Here is an 18,623-nt window from a genome sequence, read left to right as displayed (position 1 = left end):
AGAAACAAGATCAGACAGGTTGAGATGTTATTTGCATAGGACTTACTGTGATTAAAAATGTGTATTTTGCTGTGTGATTAAGTATGAGTGTGAGACGTCTTAGAACAGTTGCTGATATGTTTCATTTAAATTGATTATTCAAGTATTTTTGTATGGGAAACATCATTCTAAAGAACATGTTTTTATTTTGTATTTTTGCATTTATTCTTTCTTATATAGGGTATTTTATTTTAATGAGTTGTAATTGTTTCTGACAAATGACCAACTTTCTGGTCTCTAAAACTCTAAACAGAGCATGCAGCAGCAGCAGCAATAAATGTCCTGTGCAAAGGATTCAAGTATCTCGTCGTCTCCTTAGCACATTAGCACATTAGTACTGAGGCCAGTAGTACAGTGTTTATATATAGCCAACAGTTATTTATGTATTGATGCTTTATAGTTTATTTGATGCTAGTGCCTAATGGTGATTTTAATGTGACTGTTTATTGTCCTCGAAACAGATGACAATATTGAGTGTTGAATAATCTCAATTACTTGTGGTGGTTGTAGGCTACTGTGTACGACAGTGAGTGTGGCGGCGTTTATAGGACGAGTGTGGAAGAGGCTAGGAGTGAATCATCACAGTACAAAAAATTAGAATACACCACTGTGTGTGTGTGTTCCATCCTACCTGACGAGTGGGAGCGACGCGGCAGCTGCATCCTGAGATTCACTGGGTCTTCAGCTTGGATCACAGTCAGCCCTGACCTCCATTTTTGCCAGTTTGCCATTTTGCTACCTGTACATATTTCATAAAACCACTAATACATTATTTCAACAGTTAACAGATTGAAGTTTATAATAAAATCAATTGGTTATTCCAGCGTAAATGGTTTTTGATGTATTGCTGAAAATTGCAAAAAGTGTTACAGCTGTCCCTGGTCTCCCCCTATGTTACAGAACTGCAAACAAATGTTTTAAATCTGAATGTAATGACAGCACTTACTTAGTTACCATTCATCAATATTATGGTTTACCTGAAAAATGTGCGACTCTTGCCGTTTTCATCTTTCAGACACAACGTCTGAAAATGCTCACTGGAAAACAGCCAACTCTGAGGATATATGACAAAAATAAATAAAACAACAAAAGGAATTATCATTAAGTTCTGTCTGTTTGCCTATGTTTTGTGTTTTTTTGCACATTGTTATTCTATTATTATTTATTTATTAAGACACTATGCACATTCCTATAGCCTCTGTATATATGTTTTAACAGTAATGGAAAAAAGCAGCTTCAACGCTGTGTGCTCTAAGGGTTAAGAATTATCATTACATTAACATGAGACTTTCTTAAAAAATGCACTGACTGACAGTTTCGCACCTGCATGTTCCAGATGTTTATATTTTCCTTGGAGAGTCTTTCGACTGTGTTGCCCATCAGGGCGATGAGCATATTGAGGAGCAGGATGTAAGTGAGAACGATGTACGTGATGAGCAGGATGTAGAAAACCTCCTTATACTGCACATGGTTGATGAACTCCAGATTTCCCATTCCAATCGTGAACTTGAAGAGCTCCAGTACTGTGAAACGTAGGTCATCGTAAGTCGGCTTCTCACATACGAATGGCTCGACATCAAAGCTCCTTCCCTGTGGCAGTGAGTCATTGTTTGGTGTTTGATCTTGAGCTGCAGCGGAGTCGTCCATCAGAGAAACCAGAGCTGTGGATGAGGAGATGATAAATCTAAAATGAAGTCTTTATTTATAAATCATTATCATTATCATTATTATTATTATTATTGTTGTTATTATTATTATTATTCTGCATGTAATTAACCTTTTACATTTGGAAGCCATGAGAGTTTTACCTGCTGAGAATCCAACAAGCAAGACCGAATAGACACATAAAAAGGTCAACAGGTCACTCAGGATCATCTAAAAAGAAAATGTATTTTAAAGGTGAGGAATGTCGATTTTAAACTTGAAAGTGATGAAGCGTGAATGGATAAATGGATAAATAATCATATCAGACATTACATTTTTGTATTTAGATTTCACTGACTGACACCAAAGCTCCAGGCTGCATCACAAAGCATCTGCCATGGTGTAAGTTGCTCACAGCAATCTCAAGATATTGGATCAGACTCTTTTGGTGTTTCGTTCCAAGCTGGAATGACCTACTGAGCGCTACCACAACAGGGGACGTCCCTGTCTATCTTGAAGAAGCTCTTGAAGACTCAACTCTTCAAAGAGCATCTTCTGTCCTAGAACTTACCTTACCCACTCCCCTGCATGATCTCCTTCTACACTCTACTTCTGCACTCTTACCCTCTGTCAGTCCACTGTTCCTATCTAGTGGATTTTTTTCCAAGACTTCTTCTATGTGGCTTATTCCTCTTTTGTAAGTCACATTGGATAAAAGCGTTTGGCTGCTGACCTCGGGCAAAAGAGTGGATGAACCCTGGACAGGTTACCACAGGGCCAACATATTGAGACAAACAACCGTTCATTCACACAATCACATATACGGTCAATTTAGAGTAACGTCTGAATGTGAGAAAAGCCACGCACACACAGGAAGAACATGCAAACCGAGAACAGGACGTGAACCAGGAACCTTCTTGCTGTGAGGCAACAGTGCTCGCTGTTACTTCTTATAAACCAATTCTTACTCTTTGCATCATGACAGCGTATATCCCCATATGTTTAGAGCCTCTCGAATAGTAAAGGACGTTGATCCAGGCAAGGGCCAGAGACAACACGAGGAGTCCAACATATTCTCTCCGTCCAGTGACGTATAAGATTGTGCAAATCAGGAGAAGTGTTGCCTGCAGGAAACTGCAAACACAACGAGAAGCGGTGAAAACACAATGACATGAAACAAGTAAACCTCGTTTGACATGGTGATACTTACAACAGAATGTCACAGACTCCATCAGTGTACAGAGACGTGAAGCTTGGTGGGTTCCATATAAAAATAGTTATCTGTGGAAGCAGATGTCAAACATATGGGAACATGTTAGTACATTTAAATGAATGTTGGCCTTTTTTTGTGTGAAGTATTAGAGTGAGTACGGAGTTTCTCACCGATTTGTAGAGAAACCACACTGCTCCTAAGACAGTGATGAACTCGCCGATGAGGCGGAGGGAGTCAACCGTGACGTTTTCAATGGGAAACGGTGGCTGCGGGTGAAAAGGTGATTGATTTGTGTTGAGTCATTTACAAGGAAATCCTTAATGTTGTTTCAACAATGTATGGTTTGATGTTTTCATTCAATCACAAACTTAGCATAAAAAGCTAAGACACACTAGGAGAGCACCTGACTACTGTACATGAAGAGTGCAGGGACCAAGGCTCATGGTAACATGATCAGATTTTTTGGATCATGAGACCGAGGAACACTGATTTGTGAAAGGTTTCCCCCTCCAAACTTTTCTCCATATTCCCCAGTGTCTGTTTAGCTGAGCTCATCATCAGATTTGAATACTTACACAGTTCGTGTTCATTTTAAAGTATATTTAATTAAACATTTTAATTCAATTAATATTTTACATGTTTAAGTTGTAGGATTTGCTGAAAGGTTATTCTATTATATTCTAAAATAAGAACTCAAAATCATATAAAATGATATATAGTTTGGTGAAGATGGTTTTGTTCAGTCTCACCTCCCCGTCCTTTCTGTAGCAGGCCACAGTGGTGAAGATGACCAGGTAAACCAGATACACCACGAAATTCATCCAGAATAACTTGGAAGCAAACCTGTCCCATTTGTCCGTGAGAAGACTTTTAAGAGGCTCGATCTGGAGCATCTCTGGTCGATTCTGAGGGAAGGTACATTTTCACATTAAAAACATTAGAAGAAGAAAAAAACAGAGGAAAATTACAAAACACTAACACTAACCGGACTTTCGCTCCCAAAGACGATTATGTCCAACACAGAGTTGTCTTCTTTGGTGTCAATGGAGCTTGTGTCATAAAGTGAGGAGTGAACGGGTCCATAGACCCATTCTGTGATCTTCCTGCACAGCGGCATCATCTCCTCATCCACAAATTCTCGTTGCAAAATGTGCCTGAAGAGCTTTTCAGTGACAGATCATACAGAGATGATGTGGGATGTATGATATCTTACACGCACATTTTTTATGTTCAAGAAAGGAAAACTGAAAACATCTGAGCTCAGTTTGGTAAGTTCCTGTGACATGTTTGATATTATAAAAGTATGTGCATGTGATAATTATACTTTGGGTATCAAACTTACCCCAATCTTCCCCAGTTTGGCTGCTAACTTCAGAGGAGTCAAGCCCTGGTCATTTTTAATCTCTTCCAGATTGACCTTTCTTGTTTGCTCAAGCTTGGTGTACTGAATGAGAATCTTGTCGTACATCGTCACAAACATTTCTGTGTTTTCCGGTGAGTCGTCTGCTATGACCACCAAAGTGTGCAAGACAGTGTTTCCTTGTGAGTCCTTGTCAGTCAATTCTGCTCTTCTATACGGGTTTTCCATGAGGAAGGACACAATGTTGGACTGGTTGGTGCAGGCAGCCAGCGGCAGTGGAAGTTCTCCTGAAGGAAACAAGCAAAGCTGATTTTATTTATGAGGTCATTCTCAACTGAAATAATAACCAAATTAAATCAAATGTATTTTGTGCCAACTCACACCATAAATGATTTAAAAGCAATAAAGCGATAAAAGGACACACCAAGATGCCTCTGGTGATATTTCGAATTTAGATTTACTCACCAAAATAAAAGCCCAGTCCCACACCATGCCGGAAGAAAGTTCCACTGGCTTTGGCTTGCACATCAGCTCCTTTCTGCACCAGCAGCTTCACATGATAGAAGCTCCGTCTTTCAATGGCGACATGCAGCGCTGTCTGACCTGTGACGTGTGGTTTGTTGTTACAGAAAACAAAACAAAGGTGGTGATGTCAGGATTTTGTATAGTGAGACACCTACCACAGAACTCTGACAAAGCATTCATGTGTTCACAGTTACTGTACACAAGTCAGTACATGTAAAGCTCCAGAGAAATGATATAATCCCCTGAGGACATCTGAATAGACACTGCCAGTAAATCTACTTGACGTACTGCTTCTCTTTCTTTCTCTCTCCCATCATACTCACACAGAGAAAGATGTTAACTTTTAGTCTCTGCACTGCTTCATATATTATGTGTGGTATGTCTGTCTTTTTAATCAGCCTCATGGAAGTTATGGACAACAGCTTTGTGGTTGCATGAGGTGAGACAGTCAGAGCTGACCGAGCTGTGTGCTGCGCCTGTACAGAGAACCAGCCTGAGGCTGCGTCCACATGAACCTTTAAGTGACACAAATGAGGCAGCAGTAAACCAGCAACTGGGAGAATGAGAGGTGCACAAACTTCAGTTTACTCTGACAAAAGGCATGTGATGTAAGTAAAATAAATATGCATTTTGTCCAAATACCTTCTGCAAACATATCCGTACTATGTCACCTACCTTTGTAGCAAACATCTTTGTAAGGCGCATTGATTAAGTTTTTTAAATCTCCAGTTTTCTCTGCGATGTCGAGGAAAACGTCAATGGTGTCGTTTCTTCCATCTTTCAGATTCAGCAAAGCTTTGAGGAGCACTGTTTTCCCGCAGTCTGAAAGTTGTGCACACGATTACATACTGTAGGTGTTGACATGAAAATTCACTAATTTTATTATTTTTTTAATAATAACCCCTACATTTACTTTCAGTCTCACCACACTATATCATTATTATTATTGGATGAGAGACCTCCCAGTGGTTGTACTATTTATACTTAAGAAAACATCTTCCTCTTCAGTGATTCCTTTTCTACTCAGATCAACTCCACCAAAACTGGCTCCGCACAAGCATGTTTGAGGACACATGACTGCACTGATTCAAACATACACATCACATGTAAGAGTGAGACATTGTCCTTCAGAAACAAGGCAAATAAACTGCTTCATCCCACTTGCCTGTGAATTCTGGGCTCGTAAGTCGTCTATTATTAACCAACAGGTAGTTGAGCAGACCATCAAGCTTAGTTGTGTTTCCCTGGGATGCTGCTTCAAAGAGCCGCTTCCTGGTGAATGCTGACGTACCAACAGTGTCAGTGGTGTCACTATATGGTTTGAAACATAGAGAAACACACAAATCACTGACTACATCATTCCTGAAACTTAGTCTCCATCCATCTTCTACCGCTTTATCCTCCACAGGAGGGTCGCGAGGGTGCCGTGCCTCTCAGCTGACATAGTGCGATAGGTATGGAGCTAGAACAGTGACAGCAAACTGAGGAATAATAATAATAAAGTAAATATTGGCATTGAAACAAGTTGTGTCTTTGAAATTAAATATTGGCAATGAAACAACAAGTTTTGTCACTGAAAAAATGTTCAACTGAAAGATAAAACAAAAATTAAAATATTACAATCACAATTTTTTTATTTCTTACAATCTCACAATCACAATCACATGTAATTTGCATACCAGATAAAAAAAACATTATTTAGAGTGTCCAGTTTACCTAGTCCCCATATTGCATGTTTGTGGACCTGTAGAAAACCCATGCAAACTGCATGCAGAAAGGGCTCAAACCCGGGTCAAGAGTGCTAACCACTACACCAACCATGTGAAGCTTAGTCTCAAAAGGCTAAAATACATTTTATACTCCACAGGATAAAAATCACAGCTGTGCCTGGGCTGATGACTCCTGTATCTGCATCAGTGAATAATTCAAGTCCACATGCATAAGTTGTAAAAATGAAATTGCAGCTCTTCTCAAGTAGAACCGGTTACCTATTCATTGGAATGTTTGTGTCCATAGGAATGATCTCGTCGTCTGTGCTCAGAAGCCAGTCCAGACTTTCGGGGATGTCATTGAGCTGCTTGTCATCCTGTGGCGGTTCTTTCTCCATCTTGTTTGTTCTTAATGTTGAGAAGATTAGAGTGTGTGGCTCCACAGGTGGCTCATCAGGTATGAATGTCTGCTGCTCAGGTATAGACAGAAGGTAGGAAGTTACTTTGAGGTAATGGTAAAGGTGTTCCTTTTCTGCCTGGATGATGTAGAAACTCTTGTTTACCTGTTTTGAGTGTTGGCTGTGAATCAGGCATCACTTGTTTTGAAACACATTGTTAATCCACTCCCCTCCCCTCTTAAGAGTTGTATCTCCCCAGTGCCTTCCCCAGAAACTTATCTGAGTTTCAGCCAGTCAAGCCCCAAAACCAGTGTTGCAGGCTTTGTTTTCAGTTGTTGTGTACATTCTTTATACTGTGGGTCATTTACAAATGCATCACCTTTAAATACTGTTGTTCCTGCTTCAGCCAATCCCAGACCTACTAATTTGACCCAATTAGAGCAACCAGAGTATCTGCTGTGTAATTTCATACCACAAGCAAAACCTGTATTTGACGGTATTCCCGGACCTAATACATACAGATATACTAAAATATCTCATGTCTTTAATATGAGTGCATTTGTCAGAGCAACTGTGGGACCTAAACCTGAATGCACTCTGAGGCCTCGCTCAGACTAAACATCCCTCCTTGGAGATCTGTCATAGCACATGTCGACAGTCTTCAACATATAACGTGCCAGCCCTTTGTTTAAAGGAATACTTCACTGATTTGCATTTAGCTTTGTATTACTAGAATAGCAGTAGTATTTTTGAAAAATTGTGTTTCCAGTTTCCCCTGAGTTGAGACATATCTTCATTCTTTTCTTTATTGCACGCCCACCAGTGACACTTGGTCCGGTTAGCAAAGATGGCGGACATTGTTTACATTCTGGGAATGAGGTCCTGTCCCCCTACGAGTGGCTCTAAAAAGTGCGTCATTAGTGTTGCAGTTTCAAGCCTCGGACCAAGTGTCACTGGTGCACGTAACAAAAAAGAAGAATGTATGTATTTCTCGACTCAGGGGAAACTGTATACTACCTCTATTCTAGTAATACAAAACTAAATTCAAATCAGTGAGGTATTATTTTACACACCAACTGTTTGCAAGAATTGTTTGTAACAGGTCCAAGTGGTCAGATAAAACACATTTTACACATGAGGAAAAAGAAATCAGTAGCAATATTTGATAACAATTAATATTTTGGGGAGTGGCTGCAGATAAATTAACATATGGGTGTTGACTGGTGTGTGATAAAAACCTGAAACCGCTGCGGCTGTGACAATATCAGCTGAGGAGGTGGTCTCCTGTCTTTCCTGTGGACAGATGTGGGCATTTGTCCTCAAACCACTTTCATCTGTGAAGACAGATACACATGCAGAGAGAGAGAGAGAGAGAGAGAGAGAGAGAGAGAGGAGTGCAAACATGCTGCAAATGATTGGAAAGTAGAAATCATGGGGGCCTCGTCCCTTAGGGCAAGTTCTACCAACTGGGCTATCCAGTTCCACCACTTGTTCTACAATTTTCCTAATTTTACCTTGACCTCAGCAGATTTATCAAATTCCAAAATGAAATGAATCAATAATGAATAAAAAGAGTTCATAGATGAACATGTTATTGTTACTGCCTGTTTTGCACCGTGGGTCTGAGAGGACTGCAATTTCATCTGTCACATGTGGAAATAAAGACAAAATGGCAGTTAACGCACTGTGTTTGCAAACTTTATTTTGGTTGGGGGGTGGGGAATGTTTGTGCAAGACATTTTATTCCTGAAGGTTAGGCAAAACTGGAATATCACATTTTCACAAAGTAGAGACAGTAACCCCCCTCCACCACTGCTGGAGTCCAAATAAATCTACAGTGAGTGGTCACAAACCTGCACCTAATAAAACCACCTGTGTTGTCCCACAACACCTCTCACAGTGCATGCGGACAACAAATCAAGTTCTGCAACTTAAAATTATTTCCATTATTGATTATTATCAGATAGAGAAACACTTCTGTATTTTTCAAAACTCAAGATGACAATGTCCTCAGATATTTTTGCTTAGTCCAGAAATCAAAGATGTTCTTTTTAGTGTCAAAATATGTTTACAGGCGTGGACTAACGTTCGAACATCGTCACAGATTGTCCGGAATGTCAGGTACGTGAGAATGCAAATGTTGGCAGACGTTGCTCTGTTCCAGAGTTCTTTCTGATAATGATCCCGGAAAATATTCATAACCTCAAATTACAGAACTTAATTTCCTTCGATTATCGTAATCATTGGTGATTAACAGAACCAAATGGGTTTTTTTCTGTGCAGGCAGGAATCACTCTCTTTAGATTTCTTCATGCTCTCTTCACACCTTTATAGTTTTTACTTCACAACTTCTTTGACCAGTAAATGAGGGTAGCAGCTCTTCTTTATGTCACCAGCTTGTTGCTTATTACTGTTAGAACATAATAAGTTCCCATGAAAAGCCTGCTGAGGCTTTTGACTGGGAGAGGGAAAGGGGGGAGGGGTTTACAGAGAGGAACGCTTGGTCACTTTGGTCAGTGAGTCAGCAGCAAACAGTTCACACATCCCGACAGTGTCGAGGAATCGTGGCACACTTCAGGACTTCAGTCCATGACACAGTATCAGTAGTTACACTAAGTAGCTTGGTCCCCCATCAGAGATTAACTTCGTGCACACCCGTGTGCAAGTACCCAAGCTCAACAAACAAACACACACACACACACACACACACTCGCACCCATGTGCGCGTGCACACACGTTTCTCCATACTAAGCCCAGTGGAGGCACTTCATATGAAAGTGTAGAACCTGACTGTGTCGGGCTGTAACGAGGCAGTTCAACATGAAGAGGACAGGTGGGTCACATGGTTCATCGTTCTCACTCAGTGTCTGTTCTTGTTGAGGTGAAGAGACGGACACGAGGGAACCACCACCACCCTAACACCGCTCAGTAATCACATGTACAGTCATCTCCTGGTAGAATCCAATGACAGCCATGTTGACAGAATTAGAGAGGCGCCCTTCTTTCACCCATCCCATTGTTTTTCACCGATTAACAGCCCATACATCATTACTATTCACACACATATACACACGCACACAAACACACACAAATCATAGTAGTGTGTGTTAAGATTAAATTCAATAGCAGCTTCAAGGGGCAGGCACGTCAAAAACAAGAGCCAGGAAAAATAATAAACTGCTGTCAAGTATGAAGAGCAGAATTCAGAAATGGTACGGTTTTTCCACATCAGCTGTCTTTCCTCTAAAGACGACTGACACCTCATCGTGACGCCATTTTCTGTCTCTACAGGGAAACGCACTGGGTGTTTGTGTAATATTAAAGCACAGATGCAAACCTTTGCTGAATCTGTTTTTCACGGTCTGCATCATCAATGTGTGTCACCTATGGCACCTAATGTGAAATCACCTATGGCTTCAGGATGCAGTGGTCCAAAGAAATAAATTAAACTATATCAGGATATTTAATTATAAGTATAACAACTAAAACACAGTCCAAATACTTTAAGATAACTGCTACAGCCCTGATCTACATATCTATTAATTCTGCTAAATACATACTATTTATATTTACTCTTAAAATCATCTTAAATCCTTGATAGTTAGGCAACATTTAAGGCAGCAGAACAGGTGATTTATGAACAGGTTTCACCCTAATATTTCCAATTAAAGGGTAAAAATAATCACCTAATCTGACTGCCTATACATATTAACAATGCCCTAAGATCTGACAGTGCAGTTTTAACAAATTTCAAATGACCAAAAGCTAAGGGAAAAACAATGCCATACTTAAGCTCCTGGCAGAGAAAGTCAGTGAAGTATTAAGTAGAAGAACTACTTTGACGTTTAAGGCTTTTTCCAGAAGGCTCGATGACAACAGAGCAACAAAAGCTTGGACACAATTGACCCAAAAACACAGAGAACAGGAGGAAGAAACGGGTCCAAAGCTTTGTGCTCAACACATCCAGCAGAATGACCTGCAGTAAATGTTTTTGTTTGTTTCATAGGTAGCACATGTACGACACAGGTAAGGCCAGTGATTCGCAGGTGAACAGCCACACAGATACAGTCCACACCACATCCGTTCACTTGCATTACAGTAGTAAAGTGGTGAGGAAACAAATCATTTTCCCAGCTTGCACTTTGTTTTTGAAGACCTTGCATGCTTGCAAGTGATCATTTTGCTTTTCACATACCGACACACACAAACTATTTTAATAATAATTATGGGATGCTGTTCGGTTTCACATTAGCTTTAGACAAATAGAGGCTGACGGAGACTCTGCTCCTTTTGCCAAATATTAATCATAACATTAAAAAGTAATTTCTACAGTTCAAGTTGGACCATCTACAGAAATAAAATAAAAACTGTCATAAAGTAATACTACAACAAATATTACACTCATGAGGGCACTTTAAACTTTCCATATACAAGGGAATTCTGCTCACATCATCAGAAACAGAAAACAATGAGTCAGCCATTTTCTGTCCACTACCGCCGTTGCACATGGAACGAAGCAAAAACTACCAGGACCAATCACAGCTCAGCTCAGAAGCCATGTTGTATTCCCGATAAGAGTTGAGGCTCTAACTCAGGCCCTTTGACAGTGTACACCTCAACAGCAGGAGAGCGCTCCTGGGAAAAAAACAAAAACCTTATCAACAGTCTTGTTAATTGCATATACAAATAACCTTATTTAAATGGATCACAAATCCTTTCAGACGATAAATTACTGTAAATAAAATCGTTTCACAAGGACATCTCAAGTCTTGCCTTTGGGCAGTTGTAAGGCCACAAATGCTGGAAAAAGAAAACTAAAGCTGTCCCATGTTGTCAACGTAGGAGAAGCACTGCGATTATATGGCAAGCATATTCTCAGCTCCAAACTAATATTCAAAACATCATATATACATGAAAACAAGCAGCAAAGACATGCCAGTGATGAAAAGAGGAGTTCTACGCAACAATCTCAAAAACCCTTCATCTGCAACAAAAGGTACGACATGACTTAAGACCTGAGAATTACTTAGAAACATCACAACCTGGTCGGTCTACAAATCAAGCTCTGACACAGAAACTGATCACCTGCAGGATCTTAAAGAATAAACCACAGAAGCTTAAAGTAGCCGTTGAGACTAAACTCAAAACACCAAGAGGGGATAAGCACACGCTTAACGGTAGCCAGCATGATGAGTGTGGACAGTGCCGCCATTTCTGGGCTCCTGAACTTGGCCCATGGCTGACCTGTGCATCTTCTCTAGAACATCCAAGTTCTGCTCCTGAAAGCTGGGCATCTGATAGTCCCCTCCTAAGAAATCCACATTCTGCATTAACTTTGACGGGCCACTAGGAGCCTCCCTCCCTGGCCTGTACTTTGCTCCAGGGATGCGGTCTGTGGACGCAGAAGCCTGTCCTCCCTGGTAAGCCCCTGAGACGTCCTGAGGGCCAGATCCATTGTTTTCTGCAGTGGCTGGAAGGCTTCCCCATGGAGGCTGCATGTAGTGGCTATTAATGTAAGGCATGGAACCTACTGGGCAGTTAAGAGGGGATGAAGGTCGTGTTTTTTCTGCTGGGTGTTTCAGGGGGAAGGATTGTGCAGTGTTTGGTAACTTGTGGGAATAATTTAGGTTTCCAGAGGGGAAAGCACACTCAGCTGGAGCCTCCATTCTTGGGTTCTTACAGGGATGAGCCCCCTCAGGAGGCTGCTGCATGTGGGCCAGCTGGTGCTGTGCCCAAGAGCGCTGTTGTTGTTGCAGCTGCTGTAAATGCTGCTGCTGCTGCTGCAAATGTTGTTGCTGCTGCTGTTTCTGCTGATGTAAAAGGTGCTGAAGCTGCTGCTGCTGTTGCTGCTGAAGCTGCTGCTGCTGTTGCTGAAGCTGCTGCTGCTGTTGCTGCTGCAGCTGTACCTTCTCCGGGTCAGAGTGAAAAGCAGGTATACTGTTAGCAGCAGCTATATTTGGCTGTGAATGCAGCACAGCACTAGGAATCTGAGCTGCAGCTTTGTCTGGGGGTCCCACCATGAGGCAGCTGGACACTGAGCCCAGAGTCGGGTGGTGCGAGGACACTCTTGAGCTGGCGTTTATCAACAGGTTGCGGCTGATGGGGCTAGGGTTTGCAATCTGGCCCTCACAGACTGAGGTGGTGCCCATGCCAGCCCGTGCCTGACACAGCTGGTTGATTTGGTGCACAATGCTGCTTAGGTCACCAGGCCGGTTCTGATGCAGGCTGGCTGCCATGGACAGTGGGATGGTGGAGGTAGACACAGTAATATTTGGTGGGGCATCTGCATCCGGGAGCTTCCGGGGCCCATATGGACCCAGTGGGGGCTGCTGGAGGCTGTTAGGGGGCATGGTAGGAGGTCCTGTGCCCACAGCCTGGGGGAGTGGCTGGGAACTAACGGGCCCTTGGGTGTGCTGCAGACTTGGTAGCTGAACTCCATCAGATATGTGGCGCAGATCCTGAGTCACTCCTTGTGTGAGTAAAGCTTGCGGAGGAGCTGCCTGATGCCTTATTGTCTGCAGATGTGAAAGTCTCTGCTGTGGTACAACTGATGGACAGGGCTGGCTCTGCTGCTGCTGCTGCTGTTGTTGCTGCTGCTGCTGCAGTGCCTGGCTGTGAGACAGACTCTGCTGCCTCTGGATTCCTTGTGGGTGAGCCAATCTTTGCTGCTGTGAAGTCTGAGCCTGGGTCAAGCTCTGCTGTCGCTGCAGAGCCTGTGAGTGAGCCATGCTCCTTTGTTGTAAAGCCTGTGGGTGTGGCATTGTTTGAGGCTGCTGTATAGTTATTGGATGAGTCAAACTTTGCTGCTGTTGCTGTAGCACCTGTGGGTGAACCATAGCCTGCTTCTGGACAGCCTGGGATGGGCCCTGGAGATGAGGCGCAGGCTGGGAAAGGTTTAAAGTGCTTTGAGTGACGTATGGCCCACTGTGAGGATTCATGATGGCCTTGTGAAGCTGTCGGGCGCGGCTGCCGTCTGAGTCTTTGATGACCCCTTTGAGAGGCGCAAGGAGGACAGCCAGCAGGCCCCCGCTGGCGCTGACCTGAGAGGGGTAGGGACTGTGGCGCTGGGATGTGTCAAGTCCGTTTACTGTGCGTCGAATGTGCTTCCTTTGAGGTACTTTGACACTGTTGGGAAAGATCTGAATGGTCAGAGGGTTGTTGGCAACTTTCTTAGCATAGGCATCCAACTCTGCTGGGGTTGGATAGTTGGCAGATCTCATCTTCTGTGTAGTTTCCCCTGCAATGAATAAAAGGTCAGACAATATATTAATATAATAAACCTAATACACTGAATTTAATGACCTTCAGTGCAAGCTTTGAATAATTATCAATTGATGTGGAAAAATTCATAATAACTAACAAATAAATGCCATGGTGTGGTCTCAGATTCAGATGTATTAATATCTTTCCCTCAAAATCCACTTGCACACTCACTGAATATATACACATATATATATATATATATATATACATATATATCTCATACATCAGGCCATTTAGGCTCTTCTGTAGGGCAATTATCATAATATTCTGCAACATGAGTATGCAGAAGGTATAGATATCAATTTTCTTCATTGTGCAAAATAGATGAACATAAAGAAAAAATGTTGGAGAAGGCAAGCATAGAAGTCAAGGCAGTGCAGCCTATTACTAGTTTAGTTATGTGTCATATCAGGGGAACTTGGCATGCTTGCCAATACCCAATAATTAATTTTAAAGCTAATATTGACCGATACTAATATTGTGCATCCATAACAGTCTATACAAAAACCCCAAAACAAGTTTGTTTGCTAACAAGTGTTCAAAGTCAAAAATTATAACATCATGTTGTACAATCACAACTTGTTGTCAAGTAAGTCTTGGCACTTTCCCTTTATACTTGGTGTTTAAATGGTAACGTGAACCTTAACACAGTGTGATGATGCTGCCAGCTGACCACTGAGAAAAGCAAAGCACTCACATTTCTGAAGTCCAGTGTTCATCTGCGTGCGGGAGAGAAATCTGATGGTAGGGTCACCTGATGCTGGCAGACAGGCCAGCATGTCACTGTTCCACTAATGAAGCATGAGACGCCTTTTCACCACCATGCTGTGGAGAAACAGAGCAGGTGGTAGTCAGCTGCTGTCAGACACTTACGTTGGCAGGAGAAGACTTTCCTTTCACCAAGTTTCAACAGTTTCACAGTATTTTAAATTCAAACTTTTAACTTTTGAAACATAGCTCTGTGGGAGCAAGTGTGTGCACCTCTCAGAGAGTTAAGGAAGACAGGAAATTGTTCCTCCAACAAAGCAGCACAAACACAGGAAGATGGTAGCGTACAATTTACCAAACTAGCATGAGGATGTGCCAGAACAACAAACACACTCTCCTCTGCTGAGGTTATAGAAAGCAGGGACCCAACCAATTCTCCTGAATGCACATATACTTTAACTATAGAATAATTGTGAATTTGCAAAATAACGTCCAATCTAACCATAAACAAAACCCGACTTTTGGTAAGGAAAGAGTGAAAACTGTCCTTTAGGCATTGATGTGGCCTGCTTTGATTACAACCCTATCAAGTGGAGCTGTAACTAACATTTTTTTTTTTATAATCGATTAATCTGTAGATCATTTTCACGATTAATCGAGTAATCGTTTGGTCCATAAAATATCAGAAAAAGTTTGACCAGCGTTTGTCAAACCTGGAAATGACAATGTTCTCAAATGTCTTGTTTTGTCCACAATCCAAAATGATTCACTTTTAATGATTTCTTTGTTATATGGAGCAAAGAATTAAAAAAAGGCTTCAAACCAAGTAAATGTTGTGTTATATCATATATACATAGAAGCATTATTAACAACAGGGACACAGGGTACAGTCCAGCTGACAGCCACAACCATTCCCGGGTTCTGTACTGAAAGTGAGTCTGATAAACCAAGGAAGCGTTTTCTGTTTAGGCTTAACCAAAAAAATCGGCCATCTGAAGCTAATTATCAACAGATTCATTCAACCCTGTATTACTTATCCAGATACAAGCAAGGATGGAGCTAAACACAATGCATGCTGTTGATTGATGAGCAGAAAATCATCACTTCAGGGAGACAAAAGTGTTACGACCTTATACAAAAATGTAAAAATGTATCAAAATGTAAAAATAAACACTGCGCACTCATCAGGGTTTACGGTGTCATATTCTACTTCTTCTTTAAGTTTATTGGTGAGCAACACTGTGTCTTGCTTGAATAATGTCATGTTATTTGCAATAGCTGATGCAGCAGTTATCATTACACACACAAGCTAGAAATGATTTAGCTTGGTAATGCAATATAGACCTGGGTTTACTGTTTGAAACCATACTAAGGCGAGCTGAACTGCACTGTACCAAACACAGCTTTTGTGACATTTATTTATTTTCAGTTGGGCCTTCTTTTGCAGGGCTACATCATAGTTTCTTTGTTGTCCCAATTCCCATTCAAAACAAAGTTTTAATGATGTTGGTATTAGTCTGACTAAAACCGGACTTTCAAATTGCATGTAAAGATGTTATTCCAACTGAAGTTAGCTAGATCAAACTTCTCAACGTTGAAATTAACACACCCAGATAATGCAGTTGGAAGTGAAATTACAATTGCATGTACACATTCAACTGAATCATAATGCTCCACCACCAGGAGATGACAGGAGAAAATGGCAACAGCGAGAAAAACGTAGCAGAAACCAGCCTGCTGCATTTTTGACTGACAAAGAGACCTAATTTATGCTCTGTCATAGCATGCAGCACTTATAAATCAGCTTGTACAGAGCTGCAAAGCTGATTCTCCACACAAAATGGTGCCAACTAGCCACTAAATTGTTTATCAGTTATTTTGGTCTAAAATGTAAACAGTCAGTTGGAAAATAGTAACAAGCTGAAATGAGGTCTTGTTGCCACCTAACCTGAAGAGTCAGACATAATTTATCTAATAAATCGATTCCCCACTAGTAAAGTAAAACATACTGAATAGCCACCAGGAGGCAACACCAATGGTTGCAAAAAGAAGTCAACTAGAATAGAAGTTGATGGGTAAATGAGGCTCCCTCTCACATGATTGACACTTTGTCCTGAGGAGTAAATTTCTCAATCGCTAGTTTCAGGTCTTCTTCAGCAGGTTATGTTCACATTTAAAGGAAAATAGACAAAAGCATGGCACAAACGAGTGGACAATAGGGGTGGGTCAAAATATCAATTTGGTGATATATCATTGTGCCGGGTATCGCCTCTCATCGTGGCAGCACTGCTCAAATGAATGAGGGAAACTTTGGCTGAAGAGGGAGTTTACAGTGGGATAGTGGCGGAGAAAGCTATGTTAGGAGATGCTCCATCCACATTATTTTTGCACTGTGCTCGCTGTGTTGTGGATAAATAGAGAAATCCTGCACTTTTAACCTTTCATGGACATTTTATTTTCTTCAGTTAGACAGATATCACAATGTATCACTACGTGATTGTCTCGCCATATATTAACAAAGAATTCTCATATCATGAAATTATTGGTTTCATGGACCATGTATCGAGAGTGGTATTGAGAGGCACCCTGTGATTCCTACCCCTAGTGGACACCAGTGTGATTGACAGCTGGCACCATAGATATCTGGTTGTATATCTGGTTGTCTGTGAAAGTCCAGCTGAAATACGTCAACACAACTCTAACCAAAATGCAAATATCGAGATGTCAAATGGGAGTTCAAATCCTGATGGGTGATGCCACTACCGGTTTCCTCTTGGCTTGTATATTGGGACAAGGAAAGACATTGACTCCGCATTAGTAACTTCAACATCTGACTACAAAATACGTGAACTATCCCTGTAAAGCTTTCTATAATTGTGCGCTTATTGGTGAATCCAATCCCTTATATAATGAGACCTTTCTATTTAATCTGAATTAAACTACCTTAAGCTTCAGGTCTAGTGTTTCCCTGCTGAGTGTTCAGTAAAATGATCCTCATTAATCCGGACTGAATACTGTGAGGTCACTCCCAGCGCTGACCTGTGACCCTGTTGGACCACAGATGTGTTTCTTTTTCAGTGAACTTTCAGACAGTCAGTCTATAGCTGGGTAGCGTTAGCATCTGTGCCATCAACCCAGCCAGCATCGGTGCGCTGGACATCGAGCAGCTATAAAAACGTAAGCGCCGACGAAAAACGACGTAATCCGTTTACGACACCTCACAAACCAGGCAGACTGCGAAGACCTGGTGTCCGTTTCTCCTGGTGATGAAAACGGTGTAACAACGTCATAGAGAGTATTAGCTCGAGTCAAGCTGCACAATAAATAAGGAGCTTCTTTGTGCTTGTTAAGACCAGGCCAGCTGCTCAGCAAACTTCAGCGCTTCACTGACCCGGAACACCGACGTAACTCGAATGAAAGAGGAATATACTTACTCCTCGTGAATCTATGAGAAAGGAAACTTCATTTTGTGGAGATCTGATGTGTTTTTTGTCATTAAAAAGCAGAGGCCATCCCGGTGTCTCGTCTCTCTGCGATGCTGCTGTCTGGCTACGGCAGCTACATTTGTTGCGCATGCGCAAACACAGAGGACCACCGCTTCTGAAATTCAGGAGTCAAATGTAATCGCCTGCGCAAAAACCCTCACCCTCCATCACGGGTTCTAGAGGATGTTCATTTACCACAACCACCAATTGCTGAATAATATGTGTTTGAAAATGAATGTATTTTTCTAGTAAAAGCTACATCGGACAGAACAGAACATC

General features: G+C 41.6%; 2 protein-coding genes across 2 annotated transcripts; both read right to left on the bottom strand.

Moving 5' to 3' along the window:
* Positions 1–1,275: 1,275 nt before the first annotated feature.
* LOC122762157 (transient receptor potential cation channel subfamily V member 1-like) lies at positions 1,276–6,888 on the bottom strand. The gene is made up of 13 exons (XM_044017353.1): positions 6,770–6,888; positions 5,947–6,092; positions 5,457–5,603; positions 4,722–4,859; positions 4,239–4,543; positions 3,882–4,058; positions 3,646–3,801; positions 3,067–3,162; positions 2,894–2,964; positions 2,652–2,817; positions 1,848–1,914; positions 1,363–1,700; positions 1,276–1,290 (listed from the first exon to the last, which is right to left on the bottom strand). Exons 1-13 carry the CDS (start codon positions 6,886–6,888, stop codon positions 1,276–1,278), a joined length of 1,941 nt encoding a protein of 646 aa, XP_043873288.1.
* A 1,682-nt stretch (positions 6,889–8,570) lies between these two features.
* LOC122762156 (protein FAM222B-like) lies at positions 8,571–18,481 on the bottom strand. The gene is made up of 3 exons (XM_044017351.1): positions 18,294–18,481; positions 14,849–14,976; positions 8,571–14,125 (listed from the first exon to the last, which is right to left on the bottom strand). The coding sequence occupies exons 2-3, from the start codon at positions 14,928–14,930 to the stop codon at positions 12,060–12,062; spliced, it is 2,148 nt and encodes a 715-aa protein (XP_043873286.1). The 5' UTR covers positions 14,931–14,976; positions 18,294–18,481; the 3' UTR covers positions 8,571–12,059.
* Between the last annotated feature and the right edge of the window lie 142 nt (positions 18,482–18,623).

This window comes from Solea senegalensis, unplaced genomic scaffold, assembly GCF_019176455.1.
Source record: "Solea senegalensis isolate Sse05_10M unplaced genomic scaffold, IFAPA_SoseM_1 scf7180000015318, whole genome shotgun sequence".
In the NCBI taxonomy this organism is placed as follows: domain Eukaryota; kingdom Metazoa; phylum Chordata; class Actinopteri; order Pleuronectiformes; family Soleidae; genus Solea; species Solea senegalensis.
This window is presented reverse-complemented; position numbering and strand designations above follow the sequence as displayed.